This window comes from Sylvia atricapilla, chromosome 22 (genome assembly GCF_009819655.1).
Source record: "Sylvia atricapilla isolate bSylAtr1 chromosome 22, bSylAtr1.pri, whole genome shotgun sequence".
Classification (NCBI taxonomy): Eukaryota; Metazoa; Chordata; class Aves; order Passeriformes; family Sylviidae; genus Sylvia; species Sylvia atricapilla.
Genome location: NC_089161.1, coordinates 7,394,850 through 7,419,295, shown reverse-complemented (window position 1 = coordinate 7,419,295; position 24,446 = coordinate 7,394,850). Strand labels below are relative to the sequence as shown.

General features: G+C 49.6%; 1 protein-coding gene across 2 annotated transcripts; it reads right to left on the bottom strand.

Moving 5' to 3' along the window:
• Positions 1 to 743: 743 nt before the first annotated feature.
• Positions 744 to 13,293, bottom strand: SLC2A1 (solute carrier family 2 member 1). Of its 2 annotated transcripts, XM_066334514.1 has the most exons (11): positions 13,196 to 13,293; positions 8,492 to 8,584; positions 5,081 to 5,241; positions 4,695 to 4,935; positions 4,191 to 4,353; positions 3,924 to 4,111; positions 3,728 to 3,832; positions 3,522 to 3,623; positions 3,087 to 3,290; positions 1,860 to 2,051; positions 744 to 1,185 (listed from the first exon to the last, which is right to left on the bottom strand). In XM_066334514.1, the coding sequence occupies exons 1-11, from the start codon at positions 13,211 to 13,213 to the stop codon at positions 1,183 to 1,185; spliced, it is 1,470 nt and encodes a 489-aa protein (XP_066190611.1). In that variant the 5' UTR covers positions 13,214 to 13,293; the 3' UTR covers positions 744 to 1,182. The 2 variants fall into 2 exon arrangements, with proteins under 2 accessions (XP_066190611.1, XP_066190609.1); XM_066334512.1 differs by lacking the exon at positions 744 to 1,185 and having other exon boundaries at positions 1,448 to 2,051.
• Positions 13,294 to 24,446: the final 11,153 nt, after the last annotated feature.

The following is a 24,446-nucleotide window of genomic DNA, read 5'->3' as shown; positions in this document are numbered from 1 at the left end:
GGGAAAAAAGGCCACGGGGCAGCAGCAACCTTTTCCCTCTCTTCCCTTGCTCAGGTGCTCATGGCATGATCAAGGCTGTGTCCTGGGCAAGGGGAACGGGTTTGGGATCCAGAGGGCGGGACAGCTCCAGCCAGGTCCCGCTGCTCCTGCCCCCCTCCCCCGTCCTTGATCCCAGCCCAGGCTGGTCCAGGCAATTAAAAGCTGGTTGTATACCCAGAGCAGGGTGAGTCATTTTGCAACCAGGTGAGTCATTCCCGTGCTGGAAAAGCTTTGCAGGGACACGCACTCCCAGACCCCCACCCCACCCCTGGCAGGGCAGGGAGAGTCTGGCTCTAAGAAATAAAGGCACAGGACACCGGGGCTGGGTGGCTGCTCACAATCTCCTTTATTGTCCACACCACACACCTGCCCCTTGGCACTTCACTGCAGGGATTTGCTTAAAAAAAACACATACCCCCCCAAAAGCTTGGCATGGCTGTGCTACAACCAGCTGAGAATGGGCATTTTTCAAGAGATTTATTTTACTCCCTCCCCCACTTTATTTTCTTTCATGTGTGGTCAAGTGTCATCACTTCCAAACCAAATAAATTTTTAAAACTATACTATTTTAAAAAATTAAAAAAAAAAAAAAAAAAAGAAGAAACTCCCAAAAACCCCACACAAACCAATAAAAACCAACCTTGCCTGTGGCTTTGGGAATGTGCCAGGAGCTCCCACACCAGCTGCACTCAAGGAAATGGGGGTTTTTGTGTGTGTTTTCAGTTTTGTTTGAAAAGGACAGTATTTCTCATGTGTATTTTTTTAATATACTACAGCCTGAAATTCAGTGCAATAGATACAACTACAGTGCAGAACTATACAAAAGTCATCCTAACCATGTACAAGCTTTTTTTCTTACTTGCTATAGAAACTATAACCTTTTTCTGTACCTTTTGTATGCATTATACATTGTGAATATACTCCAAGAATATTTACAGTACTTGGCTTATCAAATCAGAAATGCTATAACTTAAATGTCTACTATTAACAACCATTGAACAAAAATATATATAATATAAATATCTTCCAGTCTATACACAGAGCAGGAAACGGCTGTATCCATGTGGTGCTGGATTTTGGTGAGTCCCGGGATGGGGGTGGTGATGGAGGGGGATGTTGTCGTGTGCGGCTGCCGCTGGCGCTTCACTGTCGGGCAAATATTGCCAAGATTAATCCCAAAATTCAACAAGAATACATCCCCCCTCTCCCATTTTCCCCTCCCAGCTGGAATTCAGGTGAAAGGAGAGGAGCCTCCGGCAATGGATTGACCTTTCCAACTGATCCATGTGGACGGCTCCGTCCTCCACGCTGCCCTGGGCAGGAGGTCCCCGTCCACAAACCCACCATGGGGCTTGAAATCAAGGATACTTCTAAAAATGACTCATTTTCTTGGTAGTTTTTTTTAAAAAAATATTAGATTTAGTCAATTTATGTGATTTTTTTTCCTCTATGATTAGAGCATTAAAAAATAAGTTTCCAGCTTTTTAAAAACTTCTTCTACGTGATTTTCCATTAAATAACTATCGCGTCGTTAATAAAAAACAGGGAATTCCTCTCCTGCTGGTGGGGGCTTTGTGGCTGGGTTTTAAAACACCTATTGGATTTGAAATCTTGGACGCGAAACCAGCTGAAAAATAAAATAAAAATCGTTCCTAGCAGAAAAAATAAAATAAAATAGATCAGTCTGTCCCCAGTAAACCACTGGAGGAGGGGTGTCGGAGCCAGAACCCCCCGCCTCCCTCCTGCCTGGGGTCTGTACAAAGTGTTTTAAAAAGTCCCCCTGGATTTGGGGGCAGTGGCGCCGGGGGTCCAGGTTACACCTGCGAGTCGGCACCCAGGCTGTGGAACTCGTCCGGGGTCTTGTCACTCTGGCTGCCCCCACTCTGCCGGAAGCCTGAGGCAATCTCATCAAAGGTCCGGCCTTTGGTCTCCGGCACCTTGAAGTAGGTGAAGATGAAGAAGAGCACCAGCAGCACCGTGAAGATGATGAAGACGTAGGAGCCGCAGAGTTGCTGGGATTGAAGGGAAAGGGGGAGGTGAGCACATGGATGGAGGTCACAGAATCACGGAGTTATTGAGGTTGGAAAAGCCCACCAAGATCGACTCCAACCACCAACCCAGCACTGCCAGGTCGACCCCATAACCCATGCCCCCAAGTGCCACATCCGTGTGTTTTTGAGCACTTCCAGTGATGGCAATTGCACCACCTCCCTGACCACCCTTTCCATGAAGAAATTTTCCCAATATCCAATCTAAACCTGCCTCTGGCAGAGCCTTGGCCTGTGTCTTCTCATCCTGTCCCTTGTCCCCTAGGAGCAGAGCCCGACCCCCCCTGGCTGCACCCTCCTGTCAGGGAGTTGTGCAGAGCCAGAAGGTCACACCTGAGCCTCCTTTTCTCCAGGCTGAGCTCCTTTCCCAGCTCCATCCGCTGCTCCAGACCCTTCCCCAGCTCCGTTTCCATCTCCGGACACAATGATGGGCCATGGCTGAAGAACCAGCTGGGACCACCCTGCCCACACCTTACTATGGCCATCCAAGACCCAGATCCTCCTTTCAAGGAACATCTCAAGTTCATAAGGAACTCATAAGTTGAGTTCCTGCTCTGGCTCCAAGTCCTTCTTCCCAAGGGATCTTAACCCAACCAAACCACCTCAGCCCTGTTAGGGCTCAAGGATGTAGCCTTAGAATTCAATAATGGGATCCAGCAGCAGGATTTGGCACCAAGATTTGACACCACAACTCCACACCAAAATCTGGCAGAGATCCAGCACCAGGAACCAGCAACCAGAACCAGGATTTGGATTTGGCAGCAGGATCCAGCAATGGGATCCTGCACTGCAGTCTGGCACTAGGATCCAGCAACAGGATCTAGCTGGAGACTGTTTCCATCACTCATCAAGAACTGGGATCTGGATCCACCCTGAACCAACAAAGTCTGAGAGGCTGGGACTGAGCCTCCCCTGGATCGCTGGGATGCCACTGGACTCCCAGATTTCTATGTCCCCTGTCACATCACCCACCCCCCCCAGTATTCCAGCTGTGATTACCGCAATGTACTGGAAGCCCATTCCCACGATGAAGTTGGAGGTCCAGTTGGAGAGCCCAGCCACGGCAAAAGCAGCAGGACGGGGGCCTTGGCTGAACAGCTCTGCCACGATGAACCATGGAATGGGGCCTGGGCCAATCTCAAAGAAGGCCACAAACCCAAAGATAGCCACAATGCTGAGGTAGGACATCCAGGGCATTTGATCCTAGGCCAAAGGAGAGGGAAAAGGTCAGTGCCGTGAAGGGGACACAGCACTTGGACACCTCAGCTGATGCTGGCAGAGGAGCCATGAGCTGGAAACTGGAATTGTGGGAGCTCAGGAGAGATGTGACAATGGGGACTGAGTGCTCAGCCATCACCTCAAGAAAGAATAAGTCCTTCCTCCTCTCTAACCATCTCTCTTCAACCTCCTCCTCCCAGCCTCACAAGCACTCACCAGCAGGGCGAGAGCAATGGTCATGAGAATGGCACATCCAGCCATCCCTGCCAGCCCAATGAGGTGCAAGGTCCTGCGCCCGGCTCGCTCCACCACGAACAGCTGTGGGATGGACATGATCAATCAGCACCTCCCCAGACTGCAGAAAGGGCTCCTTGTCCCACCTTCCCTGGAAAGACCCTGGGGGGGAGGGGCTCAAAACTCACTGAGACCACCGTGAAAGCTGTGTTCACCACGCCAGAGCCAATGGTGGCATAGACAGGCTGCTCCACCCCCGACTTCTCGAAGATGCTGGTCGAGTAGTAGAAGACCTACAAAGGGTAGGGAGTTGGCACAAGTCAGGTCCTGGAGCTCTAGGTGAACCAAGCTGACCTCTGGCATTCAGACCACACCCAGACTCACCGCGTTGATCCCTGAGAGCTGCTGGGAGAGCTGCAGGACAATGGCAATGAGGATGGGCTGGCGGTACATGGGTGAGCGGAACAGCTCCATGATGGTGACCTTCTTCTCCCTCATCATCTGCCGGCTCTCCTCCTTCATCTCCTGCAGGTCGCTGCTCACATCCGTCGTGCCTCGCAGCTTCTTGAGGACTGAGAGGGAGAGGTGGCGTCAGGAGGTGTCAAGGACCCTCCAGAGTGCCAGGATGGGCCCTGCAGAGGAGGCACTCACCACTCTTGGCTTTGTTCTCCTCGTTGCGGTTGATAAGCAGGAACCGGGGGCTCTCGGGGGCAAAGGGCAGGATGATGCACTGCAGCAGGGCAGGAACAAAGATGAAGCCCAGCAGCAGTGGCCAGAGAGAGTCGTTTCCCATGATCAAGTCCAAACCAAACACCTGAGGAGGAAAATAGAGATTAAGCCACCCATCCCAGCTGGAAAAGTCCTGGTTGGACACAACTCTGCAACTCGTGGTATGCTCCAAGCTGGAATAGCCATTAGAGGGACTCCTGTGCTGCTTCCAGGTGGCCAACAGATGTTAATGTCCTGATGCTGCCCACCCCAAACCTTCAGATCCCACAGCATCCCTTCTCCTCCAAGCTCCATCTTCACCCCTGCCACCGCAGCTCCACCTGAAAGGTTTTGCAGATCCACAGCACCTCATCCTTGCAGGCCCTGATGAATGTCAGGATCAAAAAAAGTGGGACACCCCTCCCCCAAACATTCTCCAGTGCTCACCTGTGCAATGAGGATGCCCAGGACGATGCCAAGCTGGTGGAAGGTCCCCAAGGCTCCCCGCAGGGCAGTAGGGGACACCTCGCCCACATACATGGGCACAAAACCCGTGGTGAGGCCAGAGTAGACGCCGATGATGAAGCGGCCAAGGATGAGCATCTCAAAGGAGAAAGCCATCTTAGAGAAGCCCATGAGGACAGCTGACACAAAGGCAAGGATGTTGGACATCAGCATGGAATTGCGTCTGGAGGCGGATGGAGGAGAAAGGTGAGGAACACCAGGAGAGCCCATACATCAGCCCTTGGCAGTCCTGGAATGCCAGGGTGGGGTAAGGCAGCACAACCTCCCCACTGAGGGATCCACCAGGATCCAGCAGGCTCTGAGCTCACCTTCCAAAGCGATTTACAAAGAGCCCCACAGAGAAGGAGCCGATCATGCCCCCAACCGAGAAGATGGCAACGGAGAGGGACCAGAGTGTGGTAAGGGTGGCAGGGCTGATGGGCTCCCTGTATCGGTACAGCCACGTGCGGTTGTAGAAATCCTCAATCACCTGGAAAACAAGGAGAGTAACCAAACCACGTATCAAACCCACCCCTGCTTCAGCCGTGCCACTGGAGGGACGAGTCCCTGTGGCCACTGCAGCTCATAAGACAATGCGTCACCATTGCCAAAGCTGCCAGCCAAGGCTCAACTCCAGCTGAAGGGAGGGAACCTGCTGGGATACACAGGGGAAATGCAGCCGAACGGGTTCTGGGCTCACCCTGTCAGAGAGGGAGAGAAGGTGCTGCCAAAACTCGCCAGGCAGGCACGGGGAGGTCACACTGCTCCCCAGGGCAGGGCAGGAGCCAGCAATGTGCCAGCTCCATGGAGGAAGGGGAGGAACACAAGGTAGTTCCCATCCCCTTGGATATCCAGATTTTTTCCCCCCAAGAATTCCGTAACACACATAATCAATCTCTGCCATGGTTCTACAGGACCATGATGCCAGCACCCAGCACAGGCCTTGTCTGAAACACCAAGAACAGACCGATTTGTGAATTTTAGGTGGTTTTACATGAATTTTGTATCTTTTTATACACAAAACATATACACTTATATACAAAATATGTACATTTATGTACATTTTGTACACCTCTGATGTATTTTTAAAACCAGCCCATCACTGGTAGCTTCACCAAGTTCCTGTCCCTGCCCATGGCTGGGAAATGGCCGATATGACCCTCTAAAAGTTCCTTCCAACCCAAATCCTACATAATACCATGATTTAAGGGTCACCCATCCCCAAACCACCATAGCAAAGGGCTCCATAAGACCTCACCAAGCCCAGCTGGAAGTAGCAGAAATTCCAGAGATTCCCTGCTTTGCTGGGCCTCAGTTGGCTCCAAGATTTTTGCTACTCTGAGGGGCTTCACTCCCAATTGACTATTTACACCACTGTGCGTCACTTTCCACTCTTCCCATCAATCTAAGCCCAAACAGGAGCCCTGGCAGAGACAGCACAAGAAATACACATTGGGCTGGGTATGAGTCCCAATAGTATAATTATTTTTCGAAGTTGTTCTTCTTCCAAAGCACGTAAACCATTAGAATTTCCATATTTAAGTGATTTTTTTTCCCTCCTGTTTCACCCAGAGGTTTGGATGCTTTTCCCAGTATTGCCAAAATAAATCATTGATGGGATTACTGGAGAAGTCTGGGCTGGCTCAAGCTCTCAGTAGGCCCAGGGGGTATCTGAAAACAACATCTCCTCCTGCCCCTTCCTCCTGAAATAAGGGATGCTTTCTTTGAAGAACCCAATGTTTTTGGGGGGAGAAGAGGTGAAAAAATGGGTTTAAAGGGAGAAAGGTGAAGAAAAAAAATTGGTTTTGCCCACTTTTCAGCTGAGTGTTGTGATGCATCCCCACCCTGCAGCTCCATGAATCCCAATACCAGTGCATCCCAAACCTGTGCCCTGATGCATCTCAATGCATCCTCATTCCAACTTAGCATCTCTGTGCATTCTCATCCCGACACTTCACTCCAGTTTATCCCAGTGCATCCCCACCCTGTGCCTCAATGCATCCTGAGGCATTCCTGTCCCAGTCCTGCACCTCCATGCTTCCCCATCCTGCATCCCAACTCTGTGCCCCAGTTTATCCCAATGCATCCCCATTCCAAGTCCAATGCATTCCAGTCCTGCACAGTAATGTGTCCCTATCCCAATACCATGTTTTATGTGCCCCCATCCTTAAAGCTGGGATGACCCCCTGTGTCCAGCACATCCTGCTGCTCAGGACAACCCTCATCCCACCTCCCCTCATGCTCCCACACAGAGCATCCCAAATCCTTCCCCTCAACACTGGTGACTTGTCCTGCACCATGTGACTCCTCCTGGCCTGAGCCTAAGGGATTCATCCACAAAATCATTCAGAAAAACTGTGGCAGCACCCATCACGAGGGTCTGGATTTGCTGAGGGCTGTGGGCACCGGAGCTCAGTCCCATGGGAAGCTCACAGCTGATCCCTGACCATGTCACCCAGAGCAGCCAGCTGAGAGAGAATGGAGAGAAATCCTTCAGTCCATGGAAATAAAGCTCCTCCTGGGATGTGGCTCTGACCAGGGTGGTGATCACAGCATTCTGTCTTCCCACAGTGCCAGAGCCTGGAAAATTGAGGGCAGATGCCAAGGAGCAGTTCCTCAGTGTAATCTCAGAGATTTCCCAGCTCCAATGGCCCAAACGCTGCTCCACTGCCCATCTCCCAAGCAGAGTGCTCAGGGCCATCCAAGAATGAACGTTCCCAACATCAGACCAGTGCACATGAAGGCAAGGAGGCATGAGGATATTTCAGGAAGCCTTCAGCAGCATCCCACAGGTTCTGGGTGGGAGCTGCAGCCTCCAGCCACAGGAGTTGAATCCCAGGATTCAATACTATGTAATACAGCACCTTGAATGAATTCCTGGCTATTTTCCTCTTCCTATACTGATGGGGCTTGGGGAGTTTTCCCACAGGGTCTTCTATCCCAGAGGAGTCTTCTCAATGCTTGAGGCAACATTCCAGAGGCACTCACTGGGATGGGATTAAACTCTAGCAGCTAGATCCTGCCCTGATGGGTCGAATTCTTTGGGGTGGCGACACTCAGGCACAGCTTTGCTCCCACCAGAGCCCAGGCTGTCCCTCTACATCTTATCCCAGCACAAGAGCTGTGCCCAGGGAACATCACAAGCACCACTTGGGAATTCTGAGCTAATTTTCCAAGTGTTTAATACCTCAAACAGCCACCAAATCTGGGAAGCAATGTTTTCCATGGACCACGGGTATCTACCAGCAGCTAGAGGATCCTGGCAGTACATGGGAGGAGCCAACACCTCCTGCACTCTGTTCCACTTACAGCACTTCCCAGCCAACCCTCTCTCCTCCCAGAACATTGTGCCGAGATGCAAAACTCAGAAATAGAGCTCTCAGTCAGAGCAGCCACTTGGGATGACTCAAACTCTAATTAACTCCCAGACCTCCACTAAGAGTCGAGGTTAAAAGTTCCACCGGCCACACCCAGAGAGCATCCTGCAGGCACTGCCGGGATTTTTCCCCACAAAAACGCCAAGCAAGTAGGAAACAAATTCTCCTGGGAAGACTGGAGCTAAATAACTCCCTCTCAAATCCCATTACAGCCCTAAGCTGCCTAGCGGGATGTACTATTTTAGCCAGGCTGGCAGTGGAGGCTGGCTTGTTTTCAGACACGGGGTGATAGGGGGAGAGGGGGGTGAAATTTTGCAACAGAAGAGCTGGAATTCTCCTGTGGAGGGTTCTGGGAGCACTCACCTTCTGCGGGGCGTTGATGACGCCGGTGTTGTATCCGAACTGGAGGGAGCCCAGCACCGCTCCTCCCACAGCCAGCATCAAGCGAGCTGTCATCTGCTGGAGAACAGGGGAAAGGGGTTAAATCTGGGATCCCTGCAGCTCTCTCCCCCACATCAGCAATACCAGGGTGCTGCACGGGATGTTGGGAAGGCAGAGGGTACAAACACTCAGAATAAAAGAGAAAACTCACTTTTTTTGGCTCTAAGGGGAAAAATAATTACAAAAATGTCATTTTGGGGATTAAAAAAAACATATGGTTTGGGAGATTCCAGGAATTTTGGCCCTGGAGTGGGCCAGAGGTGTTACCAGGGCTCCAAGGGCCCCCTCAGAGGCTCCAGTGACCATCAGGCTCTGGGCCAGCGCTGGCCACTCCAGGGACACGGCGAGGAATGCTCTGGGAAGGATGCTCCGGGAAGCCACTGCTAACAACAGTTCTCCGTCAGAGCCTAATTAAGAGTCGCTGAGCAAAATCCTGGTTATTTGGCAAAGCCTTCCTAGGCCTCCTCTTCCTCTCGCCTGAGCCAGAGTAACAATCAGAGCCTTGTTCAAGAGTGGGGTCAGGGCAGGCCAGTGCTTGGGCCACCTTTGTTAGCGGCCCAATTATCCCAGGCAGGAGATTTTCCCTGCACTAGAACCAGGATCCGACATTCCCACTTAATCAGCTTTGGGATGAGCCACGTGAAATTTATAAACCCCTTATTTTGAGGCGGGGGGGGGTTCTCCCTAAGTACTAACATGTCACCCCAAGGATGCTCCCAGGGTGTCATGGATTAATATTCCCAAGGGATCAATGCCACAGATCCCATCTAAATGAGGAGGGGTGACTCCAACTCCTTCCTAGAAAGGATTTTTTTTATATTTAAGAACCATTCTACTCTTTCTTTTAATAAATAATGGAATTAATGCTGCTCCCTGACCTTGCCACTCTGGCCACCGCCTCACTCCGCGTGAAAGTTCCCGGGAAAAATGCAGAGGGATTGAAGCCAGGCCCATTAATGAAGCTCATTAATTAGGCTTGGGCCCAACACAACTAATCAGGGAGGTTTTGGCACTTGGACTTGGTTGGTGCTTAGGAGTAAATCCACCCCCGAGGAGAAAACACCTCCTCCGTGTTTGGGAGGGCATGAACAGGCTGGGAAGTTGCTGGTGTCCCCCCAAAGAAATACAGAAAAAGCCCCCAAAACCCCACAATTCTAACTGTGACCTTATCCATCCCCCAAAAACCTAGCATGGGAACACTGAAAGCACCAGTTGCTTGGGGAAACCTGATTTTAAAACGAGGGATTTGAGGGATTTGAGTTCATTTAGGGGGAATTGGAAGGTTTGGGAGATGAAGTAATTTTCCTTTGCTTTTGGGGGATTACCCTGATTTGTTTGGGTCCCAATTTTGCCTTTTCCTGGCTAAAGGGCACCCCAGGAGCTGCCAGGCGCTCCCCTAGGTAGGGTGAGCACAGGTGAGTCATGGCTCCAGAGATGGGGATGCAGCAGCCGGATGAACTTTGCTCCAGGAAGGTTAGAGGTAACAACACCTTGATGCACCCACACCAGCCACTACCCAAAAAAAAAAAAAAACAACAACAACAAAAAAAACTTTACAAAATTAAATCACTGTTCTGTTTCAACATTTGGAAAAAGGTAATTTTTTATGGCTACAAAAAAAAAATCCAAGAAAAAAAAAAAACTCGTATTATGATTAATTTCCATCGGTTTGAAGATACGAAAGAGTAAAACTGGCAGGAAAACTGGTTTTCGGAGGCTCGTCCTGAGTTGGGTCAGGGTGAGTCAGCTCCTCCTGCTCCCTTCCCAGTCCCAAACACGCTCTGACCTGGGAGCCTCGGCTTGGACTTCGCCATTAAAGGCAACTGGGGGAGGGGGGGAAACAATTAAATAAAGGGAAAAGTCGATTTTTCAGGGCAGCTTTGCCCAGGCTGCTCCTCCCAAACCCCACATGGGCCTGTGGGGAGAGTTTTTTAACTCCTTGCAGCAAAAAGCCATCTTTATCAGGAATTTTGGGACAAATTCCCTGTTATTTCCATAAAATAAACTTATTTAAGCCCAGCTAGACCCCAAACTCCTGATTTTATCCCTTATAATTCCTCTATGTTATGAGAAAGACAGATTTTTAATAAATTTATAGTATTGTTTTCTTTTTAGCTGCTTCCTGCTTCCTCCCAGCTCTAACACGGAAGCCAGGACATTCTGAGGACCCGAGGGGGCAACAGGGTGCCCCCAAAACCCTAACCCTTTTTTTTTTTTATCCTTCAGCCTGGGAGGACTTGGGGATACAATCCACCTCATGGATCAAGGTAATGAATAATCCCTTTAAAAGCAAAATAATAATATTAAAATATTAATCTAAAGATATTAAAAGACTGAGCCAGCAGGGAATTCCAACTTTTTTCACCCCAGCAAGGAGGATTTCGGGATGCTGCTGCCTCATGAAAAAAAGGGAATTCATAATTCCTTCTAAATAATACTAAAAAAAGTGTCCCAGAAGGGAATTTCTTTTTTTTTTTTTTTTACTCCAGTGCAGGAGGATTTGGGCAATTTTGGGATGTTGATCGTTTCATGGATCAAGTAAATGAATAATTTCTCTAAAAGCAAATTGGAAATATCATGAAAAAAACAAAGGTCCCAGGACAACATCCCTTTTTTTTTTTTTTTTTTTACTCCAGTATGGAGAGTTTTGGGATGCTGTCTGTCCCATGGAGCAAGAAAGATTAGTAATTCCTTAACAATCCAAATACTGGTTAAAAAAGAGGGTCCCAGGAGGGAATTTTGGGAAAATCCACATAAGAGAAACACCATTAAAATGATCCATGAAGATTTCAGGAGCAGCCCAGAGCGGTCCCATCTGAGGACAGAAGAGGGCAGTTGGTGCAGCCCCTTGCACACTCATGTGCACACTCCTGGGAGTGAGGGCACATGGATAACACGGCTGCAGCTACCTCCCAGCTCGAGAAAAGCTCACACCCCCACCAAAACCCAGGGAAAATCCACTCCAAACCCAAAGGAGGGGATTTAAAGCCAGAGAATTTGGGGGTCACACGGGCACCGTGGGAACCAGGTGGGATTTGGGCTAAGGGAGAGAATGGGGGGGGTGGGAAGAAGCATTGGAGCGGTGGAATTTGATTTTTTTTTTATTCTTCTTCCCTATTTAAAGGTCATCCAGGGACGGCGACACAATCTCGGCGAGTTTTGCAACTGCGATCAGCATGAGAGATGTTTTTGCATGGAATGAGCTGGAAAAAACACACGGAATGTGCAACGCCCCCTGCTCCCCCCACCCTCACACATTCTGGGTTAATAATATTAATTATTAAATATAAAGGGGGTTGGCGAGGGGAGTTTGTCCCCCATCTCCCAACGGCCAGCTGCTTCCATGAAAAATCCCTCTTTTTTTTTTTCCATGCAAAACACACTCTGGATGGAAGTGTCACCCATCAGCGCTCGAGCAAATCATCCCTGCAATTAATTACCTTTACAAAAATTATTCATTTCTAACCCAAATCCATCCAGGGCTGCGGCTTACGGAGCTGGAAAAGCAGCAGGAACGCGACTCCAGCTCGTCTCGGGAAGCCGGGAGTTAAAGCGCGTCGGATTTCAGGAGTACGAGACCAAATTTGCGTTGAATTCCTGCCCCCATCAGCGCGCTGCCGGCCGGCACGTTCCCGGCGCCAGCCCCAATCCCACCGCAGAGCACGGCCCGCGGCCGAGCCGCTCGGGACGGGGTCACCGCAAAAACCCAGAGCGATCGACGGCTATGGAGCCGTAAATTTAAGAAAATTGTGTATTTCATGTTCCAAAGGGGGAGGGGGAGAGGGAGTTGTTTCCCAGAGGGGAAAATACCAAGGGGGATCGTTTCCGTCACATCTTTAATTAGGATAAAAATCACGATTTGGGGGGTTAATTACACTTCGTGCCGCCACGCAGCCAATTTCCTAACACATCCCACCCCCTCCTCCCCCCCCCCCCCCCCCAAAAAAAAGGCCAGCTGGATTTATCCCAACCTTTCTCAGACAGGAATATTTGGGTGGCTGGGATGAAGCAAATGGGGGTGGATGTCGGTGACCTATTAGAATTAACCACCAGGATCGTTCTGGGCTTTTAACTCCCGAATTAATTACAAATTAAACAACCCAATAAATTAATTCCTTTGGGATGGAGAGGGATGTTGGGGGATCCGAGCGGCTGGGAAAGCTGAAAACATTCAATAACTCAGTTTGGGACAAACTGATGGGAATTAGGTCAGGAGCTCCAGGCGGGATGTGCCCGGCCGAACCCCAACACTGCGGGGAGCCGGGGGGTCCCGGCGGGGTCACTCCAACCTCGCACCCCCGAAGCCACCTCGGCCCTCGCCGGGCTCTAGGGCCACCTCGGCGCTGTCCCCCATAACGGGGTCAAAAGAGACACGGTTGGGTCGGTCCATCGCGGCTCCGCCTTTCGGGGGCAATGGGGAGCCCAAAAGCGGCTGCCGGGCGTACTGCGACACGCCGACCCGGCATCGGCCGCCCTTTGGGGAGGGCTCCACTCCGGCTTAATACAAAATAAAGCAAAAAGGCGTTCGCGGCTGGCGGCGGCGGCCGCGCGCGTGCGGAGGCGGCGGGGCCGCGCGCGGGGGCGGCCCGCGGTTGTGTAACGCAGACGCGGGGGCTGCGGGCTCACCTTGCTGCCAGTATCCATGGCGGGGCCGGGGCCGGGGCCGGGGCCGGGCGGGCGGACGGGCGGGCGGCGGGGCCGGGGCGCTGCGCGGGGCGCGGGCCGAGCGGAGCGGGGCGGAGGCGCGGCCGCCGCCCGGGCATTGGAGCCGCTTAAGAGCGCGGGCGGGGGCGGCGCGAGGCGGCGGCGCCCATTGGGCGGTGAGGGGCAGGGGGCGGGGCCGGGCCAGGGGCGGGGCCGAGGGGCCGCGAATGGGGGCCGTGGGAGGGGGCGCGCGGGGGGCGGCGGCGCGTGCCCGGCTGCACGTGGGCGGCGGGGGAGGGGCGGGGACGGTCCGTGCGGGAGAGTGGGGGAGAGAGAGTGTGAGTGTGAGTGTGTGAGTGTGAGTGTGAGTGACTGTGTGTGAGTGTGTGTGTGAGTGTGAGTGTGTGTGAGAGTCTGTGTGACTGTGTGTGAGTGTGTGAGTGTGAGTGTGTGAGTGTGTGTGTGTGTGTGTGAGTGACTGTGTGTGAGTGTGAGTGTGAGTGTGTGTGTGAGTGTGTGTGTGAGTGTGTGTGTGAGTGTGAGTGTGTGAGAGTGTGAGTGTGTGTGTGAGTGTGAGTGTGTGTGAGAGTCTGTGTGACTGTGTGTGAGTGTGTGAGTGTGTGTGTGTGTGTGAGTGTGTGAGAGTGTGAGTGTGAGTGTGAGAGTGTGAGTGTGTGTGTGAGTGTGAGTGTGAGTGTGTGAGAGTGTGAGTGTGTGAGAGTGTGAGTGTGTGTGTGTGAGTGTGAGTGTGTGAGTGTGAGTGTGTGTGTGTGTGTTTGAGTGTGTGAGTGTGAGTGTGTGTGTGTGTGAGTGTGAGTGTGTGAGTGAGTGTGTGTGAGTGTGTGTGAGTGTGTGAGTGTGAGTGTGTGAGTGAGTGTGTGTGTGAGTGTGTGTGTGAGTGAGTGTGTGTGTGTGAGTGTGTGAGTGTGAGTGAGTGTGTGTGTGAGTGCGTGTGTGACTGTGTGTGAGTGTGAGTGTGTGAGTGTGAGTGACTGTGTGTGAGTGTGTGAGTGTGTGTGTCTGTGAGTGTCTGTGAGTGAGTGTGAGTGACTGTGTGTGTGTGAGTGTGTGTGAGTGTGTGTGAGTGTGTGAGTGTGTGTGAGTGTGTGTGTGTGTGTGTGAGTGTGTGTGAGTGACTGTGTGTGAATGTGTGTGTGAGTGTGTGAGAGTGTGTGTGTGTGTGTGTGAGTGTGTGAGAGTGTGTGTGTGTGAGTGTGTGTGTGAGTGTGTGAGTGTGTGTGAGTGTGTGTGTGAGTGTGTGTGTGAGTGTGTGTGTGAGTGTGAGTGTGAGTGGGTGTGAGTGTGTGTGTGTGAGTGTGTGTGAGTGTGTGTCTGTGTGAGTGTCTGTGTGAGAGTGAGTGTCTGTGTGAGAGTGAGTGTGTGAGTGTGAGTGAGTGAGTGTGCGAGTGAGTGTGTGAGTGTGAGAGTGAGTGAGTGTGCGAGTGTGTGTGTGTGTGAGTGAGAGAGTGTGTCTGTGAGAGTATGTGTGTGTCTGTGTCTGTGAGTGAGTGTGAGTGACTGTGTGTGTGTGAGTGTGAGTGAGTGAGTGTGTGAGTGTGTGTGTGAGTGTCTGTGTGTGTGAGAGTGTGTGTGAGTGTGAGAGTTTGAGTGTGTGTGTAAGAGTATGTGTGTGAGTGTGAGAGTGTCTGTGTGTGTGTGAGTATGTGTCTGTGAGTGTGAGTGACTGTGAGAGTGAGTGTCTGTGTGTGTGAGCGAGTGTGAGTGACTGAGTGTGAGAGTGAGTGTCTGTGTGTGTGTCTGTGAGTGTGTGAGAGTGTGAGTGAGTGTGAGTGTGTGTGAGTGTGTCTGTGTGAGAGTGAGTGTGCAAGAGTGTGTGTGTGTCTGTGAGAGTGTATGTGTGTGAGTGTGTGAGTGTATGTGTGTGTGTGAGTGCCTCTGGGTGTCTGTGTGTGCGAGAGCGTATCTTTGTGTCCATGTGAGTGTGTGTGTCCTTGTGTGTGTGTGTGAGGGATGAGAATATGTGTGTGAGAGTGTGCAAGGGTGTGTGTCACTGTGCACACATGTGTGCATGTGTGTGTGTGGCTGCACGTGTGGCAGGTGTGGGGGTGAATGTCACTGTGTGTGTGTGTAAGTGCCCGTGTGTGTGGGTGTGAATGCAGGGTGTGTGTGTGTGCACGGACCTGTGTGTGTGAACCGTGTGCCAATATTCATGTGTGTGACTGTGTGTGCACAGCTGTGAGCATGAGGGATGTGCATGCAGGTGTTTGTGTGTGTACATGAGTGTGCAAGGGCATGTTCTCCCATATGTGTGTGAGCATGCAAGGGGCTGTGTGGCTCTAGGCACGTTGCAAGGGTTTGCACACCTGTATGTGTGCGATAGGTGTGTCTGTGTGCACACAAGTGTGCAAGGGTTGCATGGCTGTACATGGGTGCACGAGTGAGTACACGCCTAAATGTGCCCACCTCTGCCACCCCCACCGAAAATTCCCATTTTCCTCCCCAAATTTGTATTTAAAAATCCTTAAAAATCACTAAAATCCTAAAAAGTGGATGGAAAATGCGACTCCTGTTCTTTTTCCTGAAAAAAAAAGTATTGGGAAAATGTTTGGGAAAGCGACTAAATAAAAGGAAAAAAAGTCCCCAAAATGAAAAAAAAAAAAAAAAAAAAAGGCGCAAAAAGAGCACAAATATTGAAGAAACACTGCAAAAGTGCAAGAAATTACTGTGCAATATCTGCACCACAAAAATGTAAAAAGAGAGAAGAAATGACAAATAAATGAAAGAAGTTAACCAAAAGTTGCACAAAAATTGAAGAAAAAGGGGGGAAACAAAAACAACTTTACAAAAGGAAGAGAAAGATAAAATAAAGCACAGAAATATAATAAATAAAAATAAAGCACACACACACCAAAAAAAAAAAAAAAAAAAAACAAAAAAAAAAAACACCAACAGAGAAGGAGCGAATATTGTGCACCAAAATATATAAAATTTAAAGAATAAGAAAGGCGGGGGTGTGTGTGTGCAAAGAAAAGACCCCAAAAGAGCAAATCCCAAAAGTACCAAAATGGCAAAACCAGAGATCGCACTTAAAAAAAATCCGTAAGTATTAATTTTCTTTCCTAAAGCTGCCGGATTTTGCCCCCCCATTTGTTCATTCCAGGCCATCCCTGAGCTGTGAATTCCACTAGATATGCGCCTGTTCCCCTTTCCCCCATCCCGAGGGCGGAGGTTGCGGCTCCCGGCGCCGCGGGAATGCTGATGGAGGGAAACGGCCGGAGCGGGATAATCCCGGCGGGGCCGAGGGGCTGGAGGGGATTTAGGGGGATTTGCTCCGGGGAAAAGGGTTAAAATAACACGAAGGGAGGGCGGGGGGAGGCCCGAGGCTGCCGGGATGGGCTCAGCCGTTCTAAGGATTGGGGTTTGCTGGGGATCGAGGCCACAAGGGTGGGCTCCGGGGGTCCACCTGTGTCCAGGACAGGTCACAGGGCTGCGATCAGCCTGTCCATGTGCCTGGAGTGCTGGCGGAGACCCGAGGCCACAGGGATGGGCTCAGGGAGTCCAGTGGTGCTGGAGGACAGGGACAAAGGGAGGGACTCAGCCTTTCCAAGGGATCGGGGTCCTGTCGAGGACAAGGGATTATAGGGATGGGATCTTCTCCAGAGATCCGGGTTGTATGGAGAACAGGGACAAAGGGATGGGCTCAGCTCTCCATCCTCACTCCCTTCCCCAGCACAGCCCCCCACGCCCACCCCAGGGACGCCTCCCATAAACTCTCATTCCCAGCAGATGAGGAAATCTAGGCTCCTGATCTCTTGATCCCTTCCTCACACCTCATCACTCATGACGAGTTGTTATCTCATGGACTCTCCCATCCCGACCCAGTGCCACCCTCAGGAACATCAGGGACACTCAAGTCCTGGTGACACACCGGTTTTGGGGAGGGGATTTGGACACAACTTCCATTTTTTCAGGCTAAATCCAGGCTGGAATTGCCTTTCCAGGGATTTTTTTGGGGGAAATAAAACTGACCTCACAGGATGGATCATGGAAAAGAATTTGGCTTTACTGGGACTTGATGCCGTGAGCCCAAAGTCCTGGATTATCCCTTAAAGTATCGGGAAATCAAAGAATTTGTCCCCCAACACTGAACATCCTTGGGATGGAGTTAATCCACTCCAGGGGGAAATGTATTTCATGTTCCCAGCGTCCCCAAACATGTTTGAGCCTTGAGAAGCTTTAAAATATCTCCCTGAGCGAAAAGGTTGGGGTTTATCCTTTTAAAGTTCAGCCAAAAATCTCCCCCCCCACCCCCAATGGGATTTCTGGACCTCCACCATCCCAATTCCTCCAAATCCCGAAAAAAAGACAAAAAATATTCAGGAGTACATAACTCTGGTACAACAACCTCCGCCCCCAACAGCTGGATCAGGTGCCAACATCTGCCCAGCACTACACCCCGGTGATCCCACCAGAGTTCCATGAATTGGGTGCTTTTGCTGGCATGAGGCTCTTTGAAGGGGTGGGTTGGGCTGGGGTCAGGTCACCTGGAAAGACTCAGCTGAGATGATCAAATTGGGGATAAAGTCCATCCGGAAACAGGATTTGTCATAAAATTGGGTTGGGCAACATTGACACAACTTCACCAGGGATTTCAGCCGTACTTAAAATGCCCTAGTTTGGCTTTTCCATTGAGATTTTGAGCTGCTCTCATAAAGATTCTTGGCTCCTTATTTCGGGGATGCTCCTGAAGCCTCCTGGTCCAGCTCTAGGGATGTGACCGAGCTCCTGAATATCCTTAATATTTGGATTTAACATCTGGAGCTCCTGGGATTTCACTTTTTATCCTTAAACTCAGATTAATTAAACCCCGGAATTAGTAAAACTGAGATTAAAGTGCATTAAACCCTCCAGTCCTTGGGTTAGAGTGGAATGGAGAAATGTTCTATGTCTGAGAAAACAGGAACACTGATCCAAATAAAATCAATTATTATAATTTCATGTATTCCAATTAATAAATAAAAAGTTTTCCAGCCAGGCAGCAACTTCCTTGTCCTAAACTGGCCTCGTTTTGATGGCTTTTCACTCAATAAACACAGCAAAGACAGGAAAACAAAGGGAATTTAAGGTTTATCCATGAAAAGGGGAAAACTACCCCCCAGTTCTGACTCTTCTGAATGTGGGCTTTCCATTATGTCCCTTATTTTGCATTTTAAGGATACCATGGCATGGATGAAAACATGGGGAGAAAAGAGGTCGGGGCTAAAAATAACCGGGTGAGTCACGGCCAGCACTGGGAGTTGTGCTGACAGAGCCAGAGCTAAAATCCATGGGAAGATGAGAGGAAAAAATCCATTTTCCCTTTGGCTTCACATGTTCATGCATGAGGATTCCTAGGCCTTCTCCAAGAAGAAATAAAAAGGGGGATACACAGTTATATGTATTTATACGTATATATTTAATCCCACTTTTCCCATTCCATAATGGATTTCCCAAACAACCCCTAAACCAGCCAAAACAGCAGAAAAGGGGATTTCCCACTTCTTCCATGATATTATGATGAATTAATTCCAATTTGCCTATGATTTTCCCCTCGGGAAGCTATTTCTGAAGTCAAAGGCTGTTAATGACAATAACTACTCTTTAATGATAATAAGCAGATAATGGCCACTCCCATGACTTCTTTAACAGGGATGTTCCCTTTTTAAAATTTTTTTGATTAATTCTTTGATTTTATTTTATCCCATTGCCATGATGTGGAAGGTGCCATGGGAAAAATTTTTTGGAAGAGTTGTTGAATTTTTGGGTCCAATCACTGGGATTTTCTCCACCTGGGGAGGAAAAGAAAGTGGAATAGGGAGAAAAAAATCGATGAATTACAATGAGAAAGGGTGGGATAGGGAGAAAATTGGTGGAATAGGGAGAAAAGCCAGAAGATCAGGGAGAAAAAAATGGAATATTGAGGAAAAAAGTGGGACAGGGACGAAAAAAGGTGGAATAAGGAGAAGAGGTGGATCACTAAATTTAAAATACAAGGTGGAATGGAAGGAAAATAAGAGTGGAATGAAGAAAATAAGTGGAATAGGGAGAACAAAGTGGAATAAGGAGAAAAAAAGTGGAAAAGGGAGAAAATGGGTGAAACAAAGCAAAAAAAAAGGTCAAATAGGGAGAAAAATGGGAGGATTAGAGACCTAAAAAGGGTAGAAGAGAGAGTAAAAAAAAGGGTGAGACTGAAAAAATGGTTAGAATAAGGAGGGAAAAACCAGGTGTAATAGGGAGAAAATGGGTGGAACACAGTGAAAATAGATTGGAAGAGAGAGAAAAACGGTGGAAGATAGGGGAAAAAATAGTGGATTAGGGAGAAAAAAGGGTGGAATAAGGCCATTTTTGCCTGTTTCTGCCACTCCCGGCACATTCCCAAGGTCCCAGCACAGCACTCAGGGCTCTGGGAATCCTGCAGGGGTGGGGAGTGTGTGCCAGAACCCCCAGTACCCCAAAGGAGCATCTTCTTGTCTCTGGTGTCACCATCCCAGTGGAAATCCACCCACACCTGCCCAGATTTAGGAATTTTCCAGGTTGGGGGGGGTGGGGTGGGGGGGTGGGGAGGGAATTCTAAAGCAGCCCATCAGAGCCTCCCACAGAGAAATCCAGTGTTTGCTGCCAGAGTGATGAATTTCTTTACGGGCAGATTTTGATCTTCCCATCCCATATTCCCAGTTAGGCTTGGAAAACCCCCAAATCCTGATTTTTCTCTCAAAATTGCCCAGTTAGCCAAATGTAAGATGTCCTAACAACCCTGGAGCTGCTGGTATGGAGGGATCCTCCTTCCACCCCTTGGCATCCCTGGAATGCCCAATCATTCATGAGGAGCCTGGAAAAGGGCTGGAGGCAGACTTTGGAGATAAATTTTAGGGAATTTGGGGTCAGAGGGTGCACAAATGTTGGGTTTGAGTGTGGGAACATTGTCGGCTGAGAGCCAGGTGCTGCCAGAGGGCCCAGGGTGAGTTGCTCCATGCATCCCACTGCGGATGGAGAAGGAGATCCCATATTTTGGGATGCTCGATTTTCAATTAGTTAATTTAATATTGATTTTTCTCTTCCTGCACATGATATATTTTACCCCCTGGGTTCACCAAAAGCATGTGGATGCAGGTGGCTTCAGCATCCCAAGCTATAAAACACTAGGAAGGGAAAAAGAAGCCCCCAAAATCCTAATTTCTTCCATTAAAAATCCCTGAGGCTCCAGACAAGATGGGCTTTGCCTCCGGATCCCTTGCTGGACTGAGAAGCGCCCAGTTTGAACACTGGGAATAGGTTGGAGCAGGCTCCATGGGCAAATTCCCGCCCTGCAGGAAGGAGGATTAATCCCCATTATCTAATTAACTGACTGAATAATTGTGAGTCAGGTATTTGTGTGTCATCAGCCCTTGGCTGCAGGGACATGTCGGAGACAGCGAATGTGGCTCGGCAAATCCAGGAGCTAAAAATTCCTCCGATCCCCATTTTCCCTGGGAGGGAGCAGCTCCACAGGGTGGGGCCAGGGGCATCCAGGACACTGCAGCTCAACTTTTTGGGATCATTGTCCTTCCAAGATGGTGCAGTTTTCTTTGGGGGATATCATAATTCCAGGATAATTAAATTCAAATTTTTGGGATTGTTGTTCTCCCAGAATTTGATTTTGGGGGGATATCACTCTCCTAGGACAACTAGATTTGATTTTTGTGGGGCTTCCCATCCTCCCAGAATGATACAACTTGGGTTTTTTAGGAATATCACCCTCACAATGTGATGGAATTTAAATTTGGGTGGGTGGGCAATATGAATTTTTGGGGCACGTCATTCTCCCAGGACCAAGCAATTTGAATTCTGAGTGGGTCATAACCCTCCCAGGAAAACACAGTTTGAAATTTTGGAGGGATAATACCCAGCCAGGCTTATAACATTTGATTTACGGGGGGTCATTATTCTCCCAGGATAATGCAATTCCAATTTGGGGGGCATCAGCCATCCAGGATAATAGAATTCAAATTTGGGGGGATTATCATCATTCCAGGACCATGCAAATTGATTTGGGGGGATCAACCTCCTGGGAGGATGAACTTGGATTTTTGCAGGGATATAGCCCAGCCAGGACAAAGCAATGGGATTTCTGAGGGGGTTACCACCCTCCCACAGCAATGAAAATTGATTTTTGGGAGGCCTAATGGATTCCCAGGATGATTTTGGGGGGATCGTTGTCCTCCCAGGATGATGCAAATGGACTTTTTGGAGGGTGCCTTCCTCCCTGGATGATGCAATTCAGAATTTGGGGATCATTACCCTCCTGGGAGAACACAATTCTGTTTGGTGGGAAGGGGTTTTATCAGCATTCCAGGATGATGCAATTGGATTTTTTAGGGAATAGCACCCACCCAAGATAATGCAATTCTATTTTTGTGAGGTTCCCTCAACATCCCTCCACCTTCCACAGCCTCATCCACCCTCTCCATTACCCTGTTCCCCAAACTCGTGATTCAGCAGCCCCCAAAAACTCAAGAAGTAAATTACAAACTGCTTTCCAAGTGGGAGAAGAAGAAAAGCCATGCTGACAGCCCGCTTCCAAAAATCACCAAACCTCCCAAAAATGCCTTATAAATAATCTGGAATAAAAGGTTGGATCAACATTATTATTGTTGTTATTGTTATTGGCTTTGTTGTTGCTGTCACTGTTGTTGTCAGCATCAACAGGAATGACAACGCAGCTCTTACAACCCTTTCCTTGGGGATTTAGGGATATTCTCCCTATTTTGCGAGGTGTTACAAAGCCGTTAGATGACAGCAATGGAAGATACTCCCAAAAACTCTGACCTGGGTAGATTTTCTGGTGGTGCTGGGTCACCATCCCTCTGCTTCTCCCAATTAAAAGAATTAAGGGAAGGAAATTGGAAATGCAGCCCCTGCTGCCCTTCTTTGGGAGCAATTAAATCCTGTGGGTTAATGAGCAGGATTTAATTAGGAAAGGGGAAAGACTCCACTCATTAGATGGAAGTGGAGACAACAGAATGGGGGACTCAGAACTCCCAGAAATGGGGGATGATGGGGAGGGTCTGGCTGTGGAAAAGGAGGGATCAATGCTGTTTGCCATGAAATTCCCATATTTGGGGGTTTTCCTGGCTGGATTTGGCCAAGGAGATGCAAAGAGATTTTTTTTTGTGCTAGATCCCAGCGTTCTGCAGATTTAAAGATTTTAAACCCAAATCTGAGGCTCAAATGAGTCTGGAGTTCACTGATGGCCAAACTGGTTCTGCTTTCTCTCCTGGTGGATTTTCCTTCTCCATTCCTAGGGATGTAAATGGTATGGGGGAAGGTAAAAGCCCTGAGGATGTGCCAAAGGGTGGCCAGCAGTGCTGACTCTATCCCAAATATCCCCCCGAACCTTGATCCTGCATCGTCCAATCCACCAACCACCTGTGTAAGTGTCTGCTGCCATGTTCCCAGGCTTCCCTTCCCACACTATCCCGTGCAATCCCAGTGGACTCAAATGCAATCCCATGCAGGCCTATGGATTCACCTGATGAAATGCTGTGCAATCCCATCAATAATCCCATTCAGTCATCCCAAGGAATTCCATTCAATCACCCCATGGAATTCCATTAAATACCATGCAATCAACCCATGCAATTCCCATACAATCACCACAAGGAATCCCATTAAATAACTTGTAAACAACCCATGCAATTTTCCCATACAATTCTCATGTAAACCATGAAAGCTCATGCAAGATGATGAAATTGCATGCAATCATCCCATGAAATCCCATGTTATTCCGGTGCAATTCCCATGCAATCCCAAAATCCACCCCCCATGGGCAGCAGCTCTGCTGCATCGTGTGGGAAGGGTGGAATGGAGCCAGGGCAAAGCCCCTAGCACTGCTTTTTAGCACTGAATTCTTTGCATAAGAAGGAGATAGGAAAATGGTGGAAAAGTGCTTCCCAGCACGTCTTGGCATGCTGGGGAACCAGTCCAGCTGCAACCATCTCAGCAGGATTGGGGGATGCCCAGAACATCCTGTAAAGTCTGAAAACATCCCCCATTGGGCTTCCTTGGGTACTTCAAGCCACAGTTTTGGGTGCAAGGGGATTCAGCAATGCACACGGGGATGATGAGCATTGACGGCAGGAGGGATCTAGATTTTTTGCGAATGTCAAAGTGAGGTCACCCCAGATCTTGTTGGGGCTTGCACATTCCCACGCAGTCACTTTGATCCCTTCCACACTTTTCAGTCTCTGAAATTCCTGTGTCTTTTGAATTTCATTCTGCGTTCCCCAGCCTGACATTTCTGAAGGATTTTTCCCTCTTCTCCACATTTCCTGGCTTATTGCGGGAAATCAGCATTTTAGGGCTTCAGCCCCATTTCCCACAGATCTCCCAAAAATGTGGGTCAGCAAAAAAACTCTCCCTTCCCAAACCCAAGGTCAAATCCTGGCAACAACCTTCCAAAACTGCTCCAGGCCAGAGCTGTTGGGACCTGCCGTGTTTGGCCACCAGAGCCCCAAAATTTGGGGGGTGGGGTCAGGCCAAGACTTGTTGCTGCCTGTTGCGAGAGTCAAGGATGGTTTAGGAAGCATTGCTCTGGATCCAGGTGAAGGCTGAGTCCAGGGAAGATCATGACGTGGATAGGCATCATCTCCCAGGGGGAATGGAGGGGGAGCATGGGGGATAAAGGAGATTGCAGGGTGAAGAACATCCATGGGGTGAAGGACACACATGGAATGAAAGACATCTCTGGGATGAAAAACATCCATGGGGGTTGAAGGACATCCATGGGGTGAAGGGTATCTGTGGGATCAAGGACTTCTGCAGAGTGAAAGACACCCATGTTGTTGAGGACATCCATAGAGTGAAGAAGACCTGTGCAGTGAAGGAAGTTCAGGGAATGGAGAACATCTGCAGAGTAAAGGACCTCCATGGGGTGAAGGACATGTGTGGGAAATGAAGGACATTCCATGGGGTGACAATGGGCAGAGGTCCCTAAGGACCATTTGAGCAGGGTCCCACCAAGAGGTCCTGCACTGGGGGCACCCAGGGACAGGTTGGATTTTGGGGTGAGGCCTCAGCCACAGTCCAGCAGGGCTTCCAGGCTGTGGGAGCATCAGGAGCAGCATCAGGAGCAGTTCCTTCCTCATTCCAAGCCCTTGCACAAGGGTGGGGAGGGCGTGTGCTGGCCTGGCACAGGTGATGGGCACAGTCTTGCCTGGTAGCTGCCTCCTCTGTGCCTCTTCATCCCCTCTTTGCC